Below are 19,061 nucleotides of genomic sequence, written 5' to 3' on the forward strand. Positions count from 1 at the left end.
TAATAAACCATTAGAAAGAATCACTATATTATACACATCCTTAACATGATCATCACCACTGTCTTTACATACTAACTATAGGAAATAATCCATGAAGCTATTAACATGCGGTATCAGTTACCTTTGCCTCTGTTCACCTTAGCCTCTTTTGGCCACCACACAAAGGAGTGCATTCCCATTACACAGATTAAGAATGACTGTGTTTGGGTGCGTGGCTTTTAGAAGCTTTGTGCATATATTACAGAATTACCTCAAGAGACAAGCTTCCTGGCATATATGGAAATGTAAACTATTTTAGCTCAGAACAGGAAGATGAAGTAAAGATGGACAAAACAGGGTTACTCTGTTGGCATTAGCAATCACAAGGTCCTATTTAGATATTTGTCATCAGCCTATCAGATGCTGAAATATTTTTCTCCTCATATCATATGGGCTCCAACTAACGTGTTGTTTTTGAAGTTTAATATTCTATGTCTATCCTCACTTAGCTTTTTTCCTATAGCAACAATATATTGCTGCTACTTAAAGAATTCATACCTTCACCACAACTAAAAAGTTTAAATGCATACATGTATACATCTCAAAACTAGGCTGCTTTAAGCAGAATATTGTTAAATGCTCCATATGAAAGAAAAAAAAAGTTTAGGATATACCTAAACAGTGTATTTACTGACAAACCTTATTTTGATTGAGAGAATCATTCCTTAGTCTCTGTTTGTTCTTCTGTAATTTACTGGGCATCATCTTTCCCGTTCTGAAGTCAAAACTGCTGAGATCAACAGTGTTTCCCAGGTATCTTGCCAACTGAGGCTTGCTTCTGAACTTCTTACCACTTGGACTAAAAAGAAGAAAACACTTTAGTATGTTTTGTTGTAAAGAAGGATACAACCTTGATTTCTTACAACGGGTGTCATACTTCATTCCGGAAAAGTTTCCATATCTTTATTCCATGTGGCTTGTTCACTGTCATGTCTTCATGCATTTGTTAGGGGATGTTACCTCTGCCCAGTCTCTCATCCGTATCCAATCCCATCCTTTGTTTGGGCTCTACACTGTCTCAGGCTGACTGTCATTTGTACATTCTCTACCCTGGAAGACTACTTTAAAATGGAAATGCAAATCAAACTCAAGTATAAAACCCTACAGTGAAAGATTACACTGGGCTCAACTGTAGGAAGTCAATTTCTTAGCACAAGCCAATAGCGTGTTAAGTCAGGGCTTCAAAAAGACCACCCGTTAAGGCCAATCTCTGACATGCCAGGCACCTTACAGTTCTGAAGTCATACAATTCCTGCAGGTTGCGTAGGAGTAGAGCATGATAGAGCATGAAACCACCTACAGACTTCACTCACTAAGGCCAGAAGCTAGAAATAATTGAACAATAAGCAAGCAAGCAGAAAGATAAATGATGCAGAATATGAACTACGGGCAAAGATGCAACTGTTTCTCTGCACCTATTAAGAGTCAGGCCCCACAGCATCAACTGATAGAAGGCTGCTTGCAACAGCATTTGGTTTAGATGCTTTATTTACAAAGTCTTGTTCTACTTGCCCCACTTGTGCTATGAAAGAAAGAAAATAGTGATTAACTTGATGATTTTGGAGTGGTAGTTTTCAATAATTTTCAGAAAGAAGGTGGGGGAGCAGACTGACTTAATGAGGCTTCTGGTGAGCACAATGGTCTGGTTGAATGCACCTCTGAAAGATCAGAATCCAAGACACTGTCTGTCGAAGGAATGGAAAAGTCTCCAAACTTAGGGAAAACACATGATTTCAGTCAGTATCTAGAAATCTGACAAAAACCCAGATAAGAGAATCACAGAAAGTATGGCTGAAAGGGACCTTCAGAGATCATTCTAGTCCAATCTCCTGCAGAAGGCAGGATCATCCCTATCCAAATCATCCTAAGCAAATCCTGGTCTAACTTATTACTAAAATTATATTGACACTCTCGTCACACAACCATAAAGCATAGCACCCTACCCTGCCACAGGAAAAGCAAAGAACAACAGTGGCTAACGTATTACTGCAGCAAGGGTTGCTAAAGTACACTCAACAAACAGGAGAAAGAGGGTCACACCTCCACTACAAGGGAAGGCAACCTTCCCCCCAGTCTGTACCAATCTGACCATGGAAGAAAATTCCTTTGTTACTTCAAATATGGAGACAGGTCTAGCCCCAAGTGGAGAGGCAAGACCCTCTAACCAGTAACCTGTTTTTACCCCAGCAGAAGCATTGGCACATCCCAGTCAAAATCCCCAGCCTTGGTTATGGCCAACACCCAAAGCTTCTGAGGAAGGCAGCCTCCCCACCCGACCCCAGATGTGTAGCAACAGGGGGGCAGAGGGGAATCCTTCCCAGACCCATGTAGCAACAGCAAAATCAAGAAGCATGGAAACTACCCACAGCACAAGGCAGAGTTACTCCTAGGTCACCTTCGTCCAATGCTTATCCAACCTCTTCCTGAACATCTCCAACAATGGGGGATTACACTAAACTATAAACTCCTGGTCTGTTACATGAGCCTATGACCCACCCACCAAAACTGATGTGGAACCTGGATAGGAACACTGTTTTCCAATCAAGGTAATAAAGATATTCCATATGAAGTACCATTTTTAAAAGAGAATAATGCAGTTTAAAGGTAAACAACCAGATGCTGAAATTCACATCTTCAATTGATGTTTTCAACCTATTTCTTTATACAAGCAGCAAAACATTTCGGTAGCTGCCCCCAGTTTTTAAGAGTACAGTGCAAATGGTGAACCAAGATCTTCTGTGCTGTAAAATATGCCCCAAATTCTAGAAATGAATAAGAATATAATGACCTAGAATAAAGCATTTTATCTGAATGAATCCAACTTTATGGAGAGCCATCTTTAATTAACCAGAAAGCCAAAGCAAATCTCTAAACTCTAAAACATGTGGAGGGAAGAAGTGGTTTTAATTAAAGGGACTGCAATCTAAGGCTAATCATCTCCAAGGATAGGTGTGGGAAAAATGGGTGCTAGGCTTGGTAAACTACAGCAGCAGTGAAAGAATACAAGTCATCCCTGTGAGTCAAGAGACCAGATTTAGTAGGTTTTCAGTCCTACAGCTGGATACTATTACTCTAATTTGGAAACAGAAGGAAACATTCGATAGAGGTCAGACCCAAATGTAAATTGTTTATATAGCAACTGAATTCCTCAACGAAAACAAAATATTTGTAGTACAGCAACTGTATCCCCATTTCATTTTCTCTTTGCAAAAGCTCTTAATAAAATTCAGGGTACAAGCATTTCCTAATAAATGCTTATAACACTGGTAAATAGATACAAAAAATTCCTATTTTTCAATTAAAATGTAAAAAAGGGTTGAATTTGCTGGCACATCCCAGTCAAATTCAACATCCCCAGCTTTATTTATGAAACAGACCAATTATGAATGAGAGCAGGCTAGCAATCAACAGCTGAATTCTCTATGCCAAATCCATGCTTTAATAATTAAAACCTTTATAGATTCTTTGTTTTTAGGGGATGAATCAATTATTATAGCTGTTTACTAAGCAATTCTCTTACAGAAAAGCGCTGGCAGCCCACAGTCACTTTATATAAAAAAAATTGTAACAGTTGCATCAAAGAGTAAGTGTTTTGGATCACTGATGTGTCTTTTTTTCTGCATCATCTTCTCCTCCTGTTCCCATTTGCTGGAAATTAACCTTTACATTCATTCAAAAATCATCCCTGTGTCCTGAGCATCATCAGTGCTAGTTTTTATCTTCAGCAGATTTGGAAAGCAGAATTTTATTTTCACTTAGGGGTTAGTCTGTGGCTCAGCCAGGTAAGTACAGCCCCAGCACCACTGGGTGGTGGGAGGACTGGAACCCCAGAGGGGCTCCCTCCCCATCTCTGCCAGGGCAGAGGCAGCAGAGTGGCTGCTGCTGCACCTTGAGCCCCGCTGTAGCTGGCCACATGCAGCTCAGCTCAACAGCAGGGACTCACATGGCACTGGGCCCTAGCCATGGGACAAAGCAGCTGCTGCTGCAGGCCGCCTGCCGCGCACGGAGCATGGGTCCCAGACAGGACTGGGCTGGGGCCTAACACCACATTCCTTTGGCTGCTGGGTGGGTGCAGCTCATCCCAGCAGTGGCAGAGAAGTGGGGTCAGGCCCCAGCCCAGCCTGGGACTCTCCTCCATTCCTGTTGCTGGGCCCCAGCCCTGCAGAAGACTCGGGGGGGGGGGGGGGCCCTGTGTCCCCCCAACCTGTGCTCCGGAGGCTTGAGCCCCCTTCCCCCCTGTGTTCTGGGCACAGCAGGCAGCCCATAGCAGCTGCTTTGTCCCAGAGCACAGGTGGGGGAGGAGGGAGGGCCACGGGACCCCTGCCAGGCTGTGCCCACCAGCAGGAGCCCTCCGCACGTGCCCCTGGGCACCAGAGTCCCAGACCGGGCTGGGCTGGGGCCCAACCTCACTTCTCTGCCACCACTTGTCAGCCAAAGGAACAAGGCATCAGGATCCAGCCCAGGTGGGTGTGGGACTCTCTGCTACCCAGGGGCACTGCAGGGCACTGCATCAGAGCATTGATATTTCCCCCTCTCTACTGAAAGTACATCACCCAATTCATCCTAGAATTGCTCTGGCCTTTCACATCCATAAAATATGGGTAGCTCAGTCATCCCATGGCTAACACATGCTGGTTTTTCTCCTCCTGTTTTTTTGCAACCGATGAGCCCTCAGCATACAGTGAAAATTCTTAGTTTTGTTCCTCAAGTGCATGACTTTTCACTTTGTGCTATTAAATTTTATCCCATTATTGTTACTCCTCTCCTTAAGGTCATTCAAGGACTCTTGTATAATATTCTGATCCTTCTCTGTACTGATGATGCCTCGCTGGTAACCATCAGTAAACTGTATTAGCATACTGGTTTTTCACCCAAGACATTAATGAAAATGTTAAATAAAATCAGTTCTGTCATGACCCAAAAGGCATGATTGTGTGTGTGCGCTTCGGCATCAGAATTATCCACGTTAAGTTGCAGAGCATTGCACGGGAGATTCCTGTAGCAAGAGGAAACCCCGGTGCAGGGACCAGATTCCAGCCTTGTCTGCAGCTTCTTTTGCAGAGTGCATTGCTCGAGTTGCAAGAGGAATGCACGGTGCAAAAGAGTTCCCGCCACCGGTATGCAAATTTGTTCCCTGTGATTGGCTAGTGCTAAATTATTCACACGTGGCGGCTAGCGATTGGCCTGTTAGCAGTATAAGAGGCTTGAGCAGTTTCCGCCCACGGCGAAGAGGACCCCCCATCCATCTCGTGGGGCCTCTGGGTACACGACAGGGTAACAGAAACCCTGTGTGAGATCCAGAGGAGCGTGGCGGCCTGATCCACCGCCCACCTCTTCCCGTCTTCGAGCGCGACTAATATAAGACGTATTTACGATTTCTACATTGGTGGCCTGTTCACCCAGACCATCCGGAGCTCTGCACCGTGGAGCCTAGCAGCCTCCACGAGACCGTCTGTGTTGTGTCTGTCTGTAAGTGCAACTTAATCAAGCTTTCCAGCCTACACCACTGCCATCTCGGTGTAAGTAAACAATCTTTTAAACTACCGATACGCGTCCGTGCCTAATTCCAGAGCGAAGGCCTTCCCTCTCCGCCCCCGCGTGCCCGGGCTGCTGGCCACAGCCCGCGTGCAGCGTGAAAAAGGGCTCGGGGCGCTCCCGGCCCGCACAAGTTCCAAGACTGCTCCTTGAGGAGCTTCACAAGTTTCCAGTTTTTAGTTCCACAGTGCTCCTGCCTAGCACAACCAACTGCTGTCCCCTCTTTAGCCAATTCCTAAGCCATTTTACAATTCCTGCACTCACCCCCATTCTTCTCCAGCTGCAGCAACTTGCCCTGTGGCACCATGTCAAATGTTCTACTGAATTCCCAATAGATCAGATCTGCTACTTTTCCCTCATCATATTATTCTGTCATCTCAATTAGGTCTTGCTTGGCAGGATCTACTGTTTGCAAGTCCACATTCCATTTTATCCCATTTTTTATTTATCCCCAACTCTTTCCTTCAACGCTAGTTCTACCTAGTTTTTCAAAGCTAGTTTCAACTCCTTGCATACTACTGATGTTACACATAGGACCTTATAACATGTACCAAGTGTCCTATGTAACATTTGCATCATAGTGAACATTAATACAACTCGAAGTTTTCTAAGCAGGTGCACGTTAACGCAGTTGCACTACAATTTAAATACTGATTATAATACAGCACCAGTCTTGAATCGGCTCCGATATCATCCCAGGGCTGAGTTCTCAGTCTCAAGCCTGGGAGCAGCTGTTTTTTGTCTCAGTCCTGGAATGGCATTGAACTGGCCCGTTTTAGACTCCAAAGAGATCCCAGGGCCAAGACTGACAAAAATTAAGTAATTTATCATCTCAGCCCAGAGACCTACAGGCGCAATCCTGCACCACTCGCAGTGCGGAAGCAGGGAGTTCAACACATGGCAGCCTGAGGCATGGGACTGGCATGGTGCACTCACTCCCCACAGTGCACAGGCTGAACCTGGCACTGTAGGCAGCACAGGGCGTTGATCCAGAGCCCCATGTGCTCCCTGTGTCGCATGCAGTGCTGGGTTCAACCCACGTGCCATGGGCAGTGATTCCCACGTTGACCCTGTGTGCCAAGCAAGACATGGGGCAGGTGTATGCTGTGTGTGGAGCAGGACTGGCCACAAGTGCTACACCTAGCACAAGTTGCAGGCTACATGAGGCTCCCTGCCTGATGGACCCTTTGCGCCATTTCGGGCACAGTTCGTTCTGGACCAGCCCTGTAGCCATCACACAGGACCAGCCTGGCAGGGCATCACATACAGCATGTGCCAATCCTGCACTGCAGCACAGGTTCCAATACACATGCAGTGCATAGGGGCAGGGCAGGCATCAGTGCTGGGATTAGTCCAGTGACTCATGAGATGGACCATATGGCTCCAGGGACTGGATCTGGCCCACGGGAAAAATAGGAGGGTTTTTAAGCTTCCCTCTCTTTGTTGAGGTACTTTGAAGATTCCACAAAGCAAATACCCAATAACTCATACTGAAGTGGGTTACCAGTAAAAAAAATCACTAACAAAACCTGAGAAGTCAGGGTAGAAACAGATGAATGCCATGATCTCCCTTTCATTCCAGGCATTCAAACTCAGTAGTTAGACCATGAACACAGAATTCTGAGTTCAATTCTCCCCTCTGCCTGACAAATCCAAGAAAAGGGAGGTATCCACCTTATCCAGGGATCAGGCAACTTAATTTGCCTCTACTGAAGCTGTTCCACTTTTTGTAGAATACCCCAAAATTCATCAAATCAGAAAGACCAAGAGCACTCATGGCTCCATAACTCAGTAAATACACGCTATTCACATCAGAATGGGAAACTCTAAATGACTTTCTATATTTTCCATGAAACAACATAGACCTGACCGCAAGTCTTCTACCACTAAAGGCTATTGCCACCTACTCTGAATGCCTGTTGAACTAAAGGTCTTGGATGCTTAACTTCATGAAAGGACCCAGAGTTGGGAATCCAATATGGAGGGAGTCACCTACCAGCAACCAGGAGTAAGGCACCAAAATCCCACACCTCTCCGGTGCTTAAGACAAAATCCTGACCTCAGTACTTCCTATTAGCAACCTTAAGTCATTCCCTACTCCAACATGTTTTTTTGTGACCCCCTTCTGAAGTACACAACCCTTTCTATGTACTTTATAGTGAACCTAGGCCTCTCATCCAGGCCTGAGATTCTGCTATGGAAGCCAGGCCTTTGGTGGGGAAATCAGCCAAGTGACTGCCCAAAGTCATACCTGAAGCCGGGACCTGAACCTGGTCTTCTGAATCCCAGATTAGCTTTCTAATCATCAAATCTTTCCTTTCACTGGCCCACCCTGGCACTTTTCCCCATAGCAGTACAAATACATTAATTTCAGTGGTGGTAGTACCAACTATACCAGCATAGGTAAACATCTACAACTTGATCAGACTGTTTTGGGGATTCCATGATTGTTTGGCTAAAATCCCTTTGATTCTTTCCTGTAATTAAGGGAGCTTTTCAAAGCTTCCCACTGTCAAATACCTTTATTAATTCATACTGTGAAAAGCATATGATTGTGGCTATAAGCCACAGCAACTTTCCTATGGTAGTTTGGGATGTAATTTATATTTTCATTTGCATACTTCTACTCTGTAAGGGAGATGATTAAAGTGGATATCATGTCCCATTCTTCAAAGTAGTGTGCATGACCTTTTACATGTGCCTAATACCATGTACATGAACAGAATATTAAATTATCTATCCTGTTCTCTGTGCTTGTATAGCTCAAGCACAGGGACTACTGGAATCTGAAGCAAGGTACCCTTTCAATGCTAGGATTCAGCACAAATGCTGTCCTTCCAAGACGCTCATTCCTGGCTCTGCTACAGATTTCCTCTGTGGCCTTCTGGCAAGTCACTTCAGGTCCCTACACCTTGGTTCTTTATCAATAAATGCCAACAAAATATCCTGCTACCTCACACATACATTTTTAGGAAGAGTTCTTTTGAGCCTTTGTACATGTTCAGGACATAACAGCATTCAAACTGGGAATTCAAACATCCACATATGTAGGAAAGTCATAAACATGACTTCATAAAGGACAAAGAGACAGGTTACTATGGCTGTGCAAACCTTTGCCGGCTGTTTCATTTCAATGCTGTTTTGACTCGTTTCGAGCTCGAAACAGTGAAATCGAAATGAAACGAGGCCAGTCGAAACATTTCAAAAGTTTCTAAATGTTTTGAGTTTTGAAGCAGCAGCCAGGTGGTGGGAGACAGGGGAGAGCCAGGGCTGCGCTTCAAGCGGCTCTGCAACCCCATGTGGCTCAGCCCGGCGGGGAGCACAGCCCTGGCTCTCCCCACCCCCCGCCACTGGGCTCTGCTCCCATCAGTGCTGCCAGCCCCATGGTGCTCAGCCAGGCAGCAGTAGGAGCTGGCGCTCCCCTCCCCCCCCTGCCACTGGGCTGAGTTCCACAGGGCTGCAAGTCGCTGGGTGCTGAGCCCAGTGGATGGAGGCAGGGCGTAGCCCTGGCACTGTGTGCCACCTACCTGCACCGGGCTGCAAGCCACTGGGTACTAAGCCTGGTGGAGGGTGCCGGGAAGAGTCTGACAGAGCCCCCGCAGCCCTCCCAGAGGTACAGGCAGGCTCCTGCTGCCTGAGACCAGTGCTGGGCACAGCCTGCACCCAGCACCAGGAAGATTGGTGCTGCCGCTGGCCCCAGGTGGCAGGAGCAGCCTCCTGTGATCTGGCAGGCAGATCGGGGGCCTGCCTGCACCCCCAGGAGGGTTGCGGGGCTCTGCCGGACTCCTCCAGGGGTGCGTGTCCATGATCTGCTTGCGATCACAGGAGGCTGCTCCTCCTCAAGTTTTGCGTTTCCCCATTATAGCCTATGGGCGAAATGTCGAAACAGCAACACTGTTTCTACGAAACGAAATGGAACAGTGCTTTCAAAACAAAACTAAACTCAAAACGAAACACCAATCCGTCAAAACAGAATTCGAAGTGGAATGGTGCTGTTTTGCACAGCCCTACAGCTTACATAGCTAGGGGAGAACCAGTACAATTTGCCTTCGTGCCCACACTATACACATTGCATGCTTTTACACTGACTTCATTCATACAAATGCAGAAGAATGACTTCTTTCAGGATGCTATGACATGGACACAAGTCTGACTAAGTGCATCTTAACATGCAAATACTAATTGTGTCCAATATGAAAAATAAAAAGGCACGGACATATCAAATTGAAGTTTATATGAACAGTAGAAACAAATCTTGCAACTAGTGTATGCAAAAAGAATTTTCCCAACATTCAGAAACCCAATCTTACTAAGAGATATATTGGTGTCTAAAAAAGCCTTGATAGAAGTTAGCTATTTATCAGGCTGTGTTTACTTTGCTTACTGACAAACACTGGATTTGGTGTAGCCCTACTTAAATAAAGACTTCATTTTATATTGGGCATGTGCTGACATCTGAAGTATTCACCTCCAGTTGGAGTTTATCAACATGGCCAATTAAAAAGCAAACACACCCCCAAAATGGTTACCAGCAACGTCTAAAATACAATTTTGAGTAATTTCACAATTTACTTGATCAATACTAAATAGTAAAGATATTTTCCCTCACAAGCTGTATGAGTATATATGCATGCATAATATAAAATGGAAGGGGGGGGGGGGGGGTAAAAGGGGGGGGGGGGGGGGGGGGGACTATACATATACATACTCCTCAGAAGCCAACTGACCTGTGCAAAAGTGATGCAAATTAAATTTCACAGTTCAATGAAAATCCATGATACAAAGTTATAGGTAGGGCTGATAACTCTGCCTATTGTGTTTGCCACACACTTCCACTTTAAGACCCTGTTTTTAAGTTGCTTATATCACTTTGCCAGACTATAACCATGTGGACTGATTTAAAAAAAAAAAAAAAAAAAAGAGCGTCTTTTTCAGGCTAATTTTTTGGAAAAAATTCAGTGACAATAGTTTAGCAAGGAGAAATGATTTTGTTTTGTTCATGTTTAAGACTTCTAGTGCCTCCTGAAGCTCCTTCTGCTTTGAAGCAAGGATTTGAAGTTTGTCAGAAGGTGAGTTGTGTGTCAGGGATACATATTTTGCCACCTCCATAAATATATATGCAGATTTGGGAGACTTAGAAGCTTTTAGGGGAAGGAAAGGATTGCAATCTTCATATGTTCAAATTTTACAGTTTAATAGCCAACACCTTTAAAGAGATTTAATGTGCACAGAGTATGCTCCATTCCTTCACAGATCCAGGTATTCGCTATCCATTAATTTGTTATCCTCAATGAGCAACTCAGCTCCCACACTCCAGGCTTATGACTCTAGATATCCCCTGCAATGACTATTTCTAATGGATCTGGACCAGTCCCTGGAAATGAAAGTGCAGAACTTATCTTTCCTGTGCTCCTAGTGAACATCTCTGCTGGCACTCCCACAGTATGGAAAACAAAGTCATTTAAGTCAAATGTAGAGGGTACAAATGCTGGACTTGAGGAGGATCAGGAGCAGATCAGGACCAGGAAATCTGAAGACCAGGTGTGCAAGAGCCTGGGATTTAACGGGGGTACAGATAGAGGTGGCACAGATCTGTTGCCTGTGGGACTGGACAATGAGCATAGACAACAAGCTGATAGACTGGGACAAGGAAAGCAAAACTGGAATTAAAAAAAAACCCAAAAACTTAAGGAGGAAGATTAGAAGAAGCTATAAGGAAAGGAGATACAGACCAAGCAAGAATAGGACTAAGGCCAAGGAAGACAGAACTGCAGCAGTAGCAGAGAGAAGGTTAGTGAGGAGTCAAGCTTGGTAGGAACCAACAGAAGAACTTGTGCCCTCTACTGCACACTCCCCTCCATAGTCTGGATTGATAGGCAAGATAAGTGAAGTCCACCATCCTTCTAGTGTCTGTAACTATCTGTGAAATAACTGTGGCTAAGTCTCGCTCATCCTCCTATAGTGTTGGTTCACACAGAAGTAGCGGGGTGTAATTTTCTATTAGTTGCTCTTAACTCAAACAGCAGAGATTTATTGGGTCAATCCAAGCCTATTGATGAATCACATGGGTGCCAAGAGGAGGCCAAACTTTTTGAGATTGTTGCAGGGAGAAGGGGAGCAGAGGGAAAGCAATGAGAAGTTGGGGAGGGGGGTGATCATGAAGAAAACATAATTAAGGGTGCAAAGTCAAGCTCTCAGGATGCTTTAGGACTGTGCAACAAGGGAGGTGGTTGTTGCCAGAAATCCCACTGTCTCTGTTACAGAAGTAGGAAGGTGCACATTAAAATAAGGCAGGGGGCAGCAGGAAGAGAGATGGAATGTCTTGAAGTGAAGCCACCAGAATGCTGCCCTGTAGGATTAGATTTTATCCCTGTCTTTGTCACAACATATAATCACTCTTGGCAGCTCAGCCATATTTAATTTCCCCATAGGTGACAATCGAATGTTCCTCGGTTTCTTGGTGCCCCAATCGATACCCTAGGGCTGAAAAGCACAAGTGCCGAGGTACAAATGAAGTCAACAAGAACTATGCATCTGTCACCCTTGATCTCTGTCCCCATTTCCCCCGCCCCTCCCCACACCTTCAGAAGGTTTTGTGAAGATAAAGTGGCATTTGAGAAGTAAAGAATTACTACAGTACTATTATGATGACTACCACAGAAGAGCCCATGAAGAAAGGAATAATGTTATCTTCAACACTGGGCTTGAATTACGTGCAGAATTCAGTGCAGAGGGCCAAGCACTAAAATAGAAATAAAATTAATGGCTGAAAGTGCTCATTAAAATGAACAGCATGCTAAAAATCAAGCAGAGGCCCTGTGCAAGTCTTAAGCGGAACACATAGTGACCAACAAAAGATGGAATTAAGGTTGCAAACACAACCTTCTTTCCGACATGTCCTAAACTTTTGAGTTTTCAACTTTACAAGCAAAATGCTGTTTAACTTCAATATTGTGGGCCTGATGTGACATTTAGATTTTACTGTGGCCTAGAAGGAAACTGGTTCACTCAGATAATCAGACTTCTATTCAATTGTTGGAAATGGGGATGGCATTACAAACATTTGCTCTGCATTTGGCTAACACTGCCCTTCTGTACACACTCTAATTTATTGAGTCTCCATTTCTATAAATCACCTCATGAATGGTATAACATATGGACATGTTTTCATACCTTTAAAATCAGTTCAGAAAAGTTCAACATACCTTGTAAAAAGCAAACATAATTTTATACAACTCTGTTCTATTCTATGATTGTTTATCATTCTCTGCTCTAAACTGCTGCATTAAGTCATAGGGTTTCAATGGGTTATTCTCTTGATTTGTATTCAATTTTTAACTATTTGTAAAATTGCTTCTCAGTCTACAAGGTTCTGTTTTGGATCAAGAGCAAGCTGAAGTCAATCTGATCAAGCTTGTGAAAGAGTGAGAAAAAAACAACATCGAGAAGAACAGAGTGCAGGCAACAAAAAGAGTCTAATATTCTAAAACTAAAGATAGGAGACAGCTACAAGAAGCCTAGAGACTGATTAGAAATCCCAATATTACGGAGTCCCTGCACCACCTGAAAACCGCATAGATAATAAGGACAGGTACATTCAACTACCTCAGCTGTCAAGTTTAAAAAAAAAAAATGATGAATTCACCAGATTCTAGACAGGTTTCCTTAACTATAGTTTTGAAGAACAACCTAGTGCAAACTTTATCATTTACACACTCTAAAGACATTCACTGCCACAAAAAACTTTAAGTCACACACGGAAGACTGAACACACTAGAAACTTACCAGTTTAATATGGTTTCTCTATTACACACACACAGAAGTGAGGTTTTTTTAAGCATCGAAAGGACAGTCAGAAGGGATTTGAAGCATGAGATGGTGATGGCTTGACACGCTAGGAAAGAGGCCATACCTCAAACTGAAAACAGCATAAAAATGAATGCCCCCATCTATTAACAAGTGGTTGAGGCTGGCATTTCTAGACAACTGAACAAGGCAGAATAGAGGAAAACATCCAAAGATTTAGGCCCCACTTCTTCCATGTAGCGTCCCTGTACCTATAAGAACAAAGGGGTTTACAAGATTGAGCCGTTAGTTAATGGCAAATGAGCCAGCGGTAATTGCATGTTTATGTCTATTAAAAAGATATATGCAGCACTTTTGAAGTGCATTTTTACGGGAGTGGAGAAGCAAAGAATTAAATTGATCCTAATGTTGTTGGAAACTTCTAACAGTTTGCTTTACTATCAAACCACAAAACAAACATTTGGAAGCAGCTTAGAAATTACATCTGACCAGCACATGTGCCTACACTAAAGAAGCTTCTATAGTTGCACTTAAAAACCTATTAGAATCTACTAAAAAGGGTGTTTATCCTGTTCTGGAAGTGGCACTTTCATTTCAAATAGCAGGAGTAAGCTACTACTTGGTTTTGAAATAGCTGTTTCTTCAAAAAGAAAAGCAGAAGCAAGCAATAATGTATTATTTTACTGTGCAATGCTTTTGAGACAGAGTTTAAGAAACAGTTCTAAAACGCTTAAAGCTTCCTCTACCCTAGGAGGATTTTGCTAACAGAGAAAAAAGAAACTAGCTTACAAATTCAGAAACCTGAGTTCAAGTCCCTTCCTCACCACAGACTTCCTGTGTGACCCTGGGCAGGCCGCTTGCAGCAGATCGATCTCGCCTTTGCAGTGTTCTCAAAAGCACCACTGACAAACACACTCCAGCTACCTGCTCCCACCGCATACACCAAACCCAGAAAGGATACACTGAGGCTGCTCTACAGTTGCCCACTTTGGCCGGTCTCAAGAGTTGTGCTTCAGCCATGCTCAAGAGTGGTAGCAGCAATGCTGTGGAGCAGCTTCACTACCTCGTTTCTGAGGTCAGCACAAGAGGAGCAGGGTATGTGCAAGAGACTCTAGAGGCAGAACAGATATAGTCTTCATCTCTTCCTGTGCCTCAGTTCCAGCATGCAAAATGGGCACAGTAGTTTATTTCACCCTCACAGGGGCATTTTGAAGACGCATGTTTTGAAAAAGAACAAAGCGTTCAAATACTACAATCATTGTGGCCAGATGTGCTCAGCATAGTTTTATTTTTCCTGGTTGAGTTAAATGGCAATCCCCTCTTCCCCAATTTGAATGCAGTTCCTCAAACCACCATAACCTATACTAGGACTCATTATATAGACATAATAAGTCAGTTTAAAGCACACACACATGCTATTAGGAGTCATCATATGGTCCTATATCTTCACCTTCAGTAAACTTTCATTTTTCAAAGTATAAGAGAACTAAAAAATGTCTTCAAAGAGCTATACCACAAGTCTCCAGAATTCAAAAGACCTGATGACTAAGTTGCTATGCTTCTTAGCAGGAGGCCTTTTCTTCTTAGATGTCTAAATAACTAGTTCCCTCCTCATCCTCATATGATACAAACTGATCATCTGTTTTATGGTATAATCAGCATAGCCACAAACAGAGTCCACATGATCTTGCAAATGTAAAATGTCACTCAGACCTCTAGCACTCTACAGTGAGCGTAAACATCTAAATAATTCAAGCAACTGATTTTCTCACTGTCCCAAAACAAATAATCTGTTGCCTTATTTCAAGCAATCCTAATGATTTCTTCTTTTAGGAAAAAAAATCTCAATATATAAGAACAATTTCCATAAGACTATGAATATGGGCATATTGAGACATGCATCTCACATATCTAGCCATTCAGAAAGTTACCTGAAGCACAGGTTTAGGAGTTTAAAGCGTATGTTTACTCTGGGAATATCATCTTGGCTTTCCATATTTCCTGTCTTTGTTGCTATATGTCTGGTCTCACAGATTCTTGTACCAAATATATTCAGTTTGCAAATAAATGGTGGAGTAGCTTGTATTTTATTAGCCTCCAAACTCAGCCTGGGTTACAAAAGAATTAGTTTTTTCTTCCTATGTATCATCACTGGAAGTCCTGTAGGTCTCATTAAACTCTCAGCGACACCTGTTTGACCCCATTAACCTAAAGCTGTGACACCTGTGTAAACCCATTTCTTTGAAGGAATAGAAATGAAAGTAAATTCTCCTCCAGAAGTATATTTGCATTAAGGAAGATTGGACTCTAAAAATGCAAAGGTTGTGGATCTGTTGAGCCATTAATAAGCAATCACTTTAAAGAGCATAATCAAACACTAACTTTACTTGGCTACAGTCAGCCTGGAAACTTTCTGTTATAAAATGTGGCTAAACATACAAGATTAGATGCATGCTATCTATCACAAGAGGCATAAGAAAAATCAGTCTGCAGCTAATTACCAAGATTACCAACACAGTGTATGCTACTATTTAACTATTCTTTTTAAAAGAGCCACAGCATCTTTCACCCTCTAAATGTATTTAGCCCAAAGTAGTTTAACTTGCTGGATCAAAACAGATTTTCCTTTTATTTTAAACTACTGTGATTACCTGGTGAAACTGAACAAAGATGCAGTGCCATGTTGATGTAAAGATGCCATGCCTCAAGTTTTAAAACATATTTTTGGTTTTGCATGAGTAGTCCCTATGAACTTCAAAAGTATTCAGGTTGAATATTCAAGTAATATATGCACAAATGCTATATGTTTCATAGTAGCTAGGTGCAAGATCAGGACCTAAGACGAAAATCAACTGAGTACCAACAGCATTCTCTGTACTACTTCCCTTCCCCCCCCCTTTTTTTTTTTTAATAAAATCAACATCATCTATCCCCGTTGATCTTAAACAAAAACGTATGCCTGCCCTAAGAAATTCAAGTCAACTTATTTCTTCTTTCCTCTATTTTAAACACAATCATGGTTAACATTCACTGATGTCTTCAAACTGATTCTTTTAAAGTACTTGACAAATATTATTTAATTACCAGAACACTTCCATGAAATCAACATTATTAGATATGGAAAAACTGAGGTGTAAAAAGGTTATATGACTCACTAAAGGACATAAAGCAAATGACTGAAAGGAAGCTACTTTTCCTGACATAAGTTATTACTCAGTCTTTTTAACCTTCTGAAATAACAAAACTGGGAGTCACGAGTTGTCTGGTAAATTTTTACGTTTAAATTTGTGGTGATTTTGCAAAAGATATGCATTACTCCTGACAGTCCTGGAATAAATCCTAATGTTGAACCAGTTGTTTCAGCTACTTTCCCACAAAAAAAAGACAGAATGTTGGAGGCAAAAATGATAAGATCAGATCCCTCCACATCTTCACTACAAGGTAGCAATAAAACATTTTAACATTGTTTCCAACATGAACAAAAAAGCAACCTCCCCCACAACTTTTTTCTGGAGACTAAACAATCTTAAAACCTGTTATACAGTATAGCATTTACAAAGCACTCCCTCTACCTCACTCAGATTTTGAATAAATGCCCTAAAACAGAGGTTGCCAAACTTTTTCTTATTGCATACCCTCCCTTCTAGATTTACCAGCTGCCTGCGTGCCCCTACAATAGGCGTGGGCAAAATGCCGCCTGCGGGCCATATGTGGTCCGCCAAGCCACTCTATCCAGCCCACAGGGCCCCTAAAAAATTTAGGGAATTAATATTTATCTGCCCCAGCTGCCTGTCATGCAGCCCTCAATGACTTGCCAAAACTCAGTAAGTGGCCCTCCGCCCAAAATAATTGCCTGCCCCTGCCCTACCAGCATGTTTTATATTTTAACCCCTGAAATGCCAAGTATGAAAATTAAATCTGCCATTACACAATTTCTCCTATGTACCTCCCACAGATGTCTTGTGTACCCCCAAGGGGTACACATACCAGTTAGGGAACCCCTTCCCAAAACTGTAGCATTTTATATACTATGTACCTCAGTAAGGCTAATTGGTTTCATATCTAAGGAAGGGGCAAACAATGTCCTACACAATATAAGTAGTTGTTCTACATGATCATCAAATTCCTAAACCACATTGTATCAGGATTGCCTTACAATATTTAAATATCAAATTCACACAAAGTGGAGTCTCAAATGTAAATCATGTGGACTGCAACATATTTAAATCTTGCAAGGGCTCCATTCTACCTACCTATATGTATTTAGTCTTCATTGTTAATTGATGTCTTTTAAAAACTGTTCTTGCTTTTTCCTGCCAGTAAAAAAAAAAAAAAAAAAAAGAAGCCTACAATTCTGCAGCTGAGCACACAGACTTAATAGATCACACATCTCACTGCAAAATTGGGACTAAAAACTCATAGACTAATGTGCATTTCAATTAACATTTTCAATCCATATTTTAAATAAAGAAAAAGTATTAAGACCCCAGACTTCTAAGAAGGTAAGTACAAGACTAAACAAGTAAGTAGTGCAATTAAGTATATCTGCAATTAACTGGTCATATAATAGGCATCTGTAATCATGTAGTCTGAGGGAGAGAATTATCGATATTAATGATTATGATGGTGGTGGTGATAATAATTAAATCCACCTATTAAAATTATATCAAATCAGGAATGAATGTCTTGCTTCAAAATCTCTAAACAGTGGTCTTATGTAGAAAATGTATGTGCAGACCCTACAACCAAACATGACCTATTCAGAAAACCAGAATCAGATCATGGGCCCTCAGGTTTGAGCTTTTTGACTGGCTTCATAAAAAGAAGGCATTGCAGCAAGAAGGAGCTGATGCAAAGGGCTAACAGCAATGACAGATGCTACCCAATCATGTGCCACCATATTAGCATACGGTTAGTAGCTCAAGTCAAACAAAGGCAGTAATACAAAAACAATAGCAAATGAAACTCCCTCATAAAGGTTTTGAATGTGATTTACTTTTAAAACCTAATGGAAATCAGTGTTCCTTTTCCACCTAAATACGCACACTGCTGGCTCTCTTCTTTTGCTTAGTGTTAATGCAGAAGTCAACTGATCCTGTATAAAATGCTGACATAAAGTGATTTCTAAATAAACAGAAAGATGATAGGAGATGTGTAGTCTCTCTTACTACTCCTTCCCCTTCTCCCCAACACACACACTGTTAAAAAGAGAAAAGCTTTAAATGCTGTCAGTCAGTTAAAAGAAAGCCGGGACCCCACCTCTGTCTCTACCCTCAATTAAAAACACTACTTAAAACTTTGAGGGAGACTTCAGGTGTGACTCATTACACACATCTATAAATGTCTGTGCGTAGGATGTTGGTCATAGTAGAAGAGTTTCCTGACACTGGCAGGCTGGACTTGCAACAGTGTCCGTTAAAGCCAAGGTATCGAGCTTTGAAGAGTATTTCCTTTCCTTTCCTGCCAAAAAGTAAACTAACTCGTGCTTCTTATTTCTGAGGTAGCAAAGGAAAAAATGGAAGGCAATATGAAATATTAGTCATTTTTATCTTGGAATGATTTTGCTGGTAATAACCAACACATACATCCACAATGGCAAGACTTTGTTTTCACATCTTCCTAACTTGCAAAAGTTTTAATTGTTCTGCGTAAAAGTAGGCTTGATACTTCAGCTAAGCTCC

At 42.3% G+C, this 19,061-nt stretch overlaps 1 protein-coding gene across 4 annotated transcripts in view; it reads right to left on the minus strand.

Annotated features, from left to right (window-relative positions):
* MBD2 (methyl-CpG binding domain protein 2) overlaps positions 1-16,096 on the minus strand; it is a 56,419-nt gene extending 40,323 nt beyond the window's left edge. The window contains exons 1-2 of one of the 4 annotated variants that reach the window (XM_006018856.3): positions 16,032-16,096; positions 679-838 (exon numbers count right to left, since the gene is read on the minus strand). In XM_006018856.3, coding sequence (XP_006018918.1) covers positions 679-838; positions 16,032-16,081 — 210 coding nt within the window. In that variant the 5' untranslated portion in view covers positions 16,082-16,096. Of the gene's footprint in view, positions 1-678; positions 937-13,359; positions 13,573-15,311; positions 15,397-16,031 lie in introns of those variants that run through there. The other 3 variants (XM_006018855.1, XM_025198164.1, XM_025198165.1) reach the window with 3 other exon arrangements.
* Between the last annotated feature and the right edge of the window lie 2,965 nt (positions 16,097-19,061).

Source organism: Alligator sinensis, unplaced genomic scaffold (assembly GCF_000455745.1).
Source record: "Alligator sinensis unplaced genomic scaffold, ASM45574v1 scaffold701_1, whole genome shotgun sequence".
NCBI classification, from domain to species: Eukaryota; Metazoa; Chordata; order Crocodylia; family Alligatoridae; genus Alligator; species Alligator sinensis.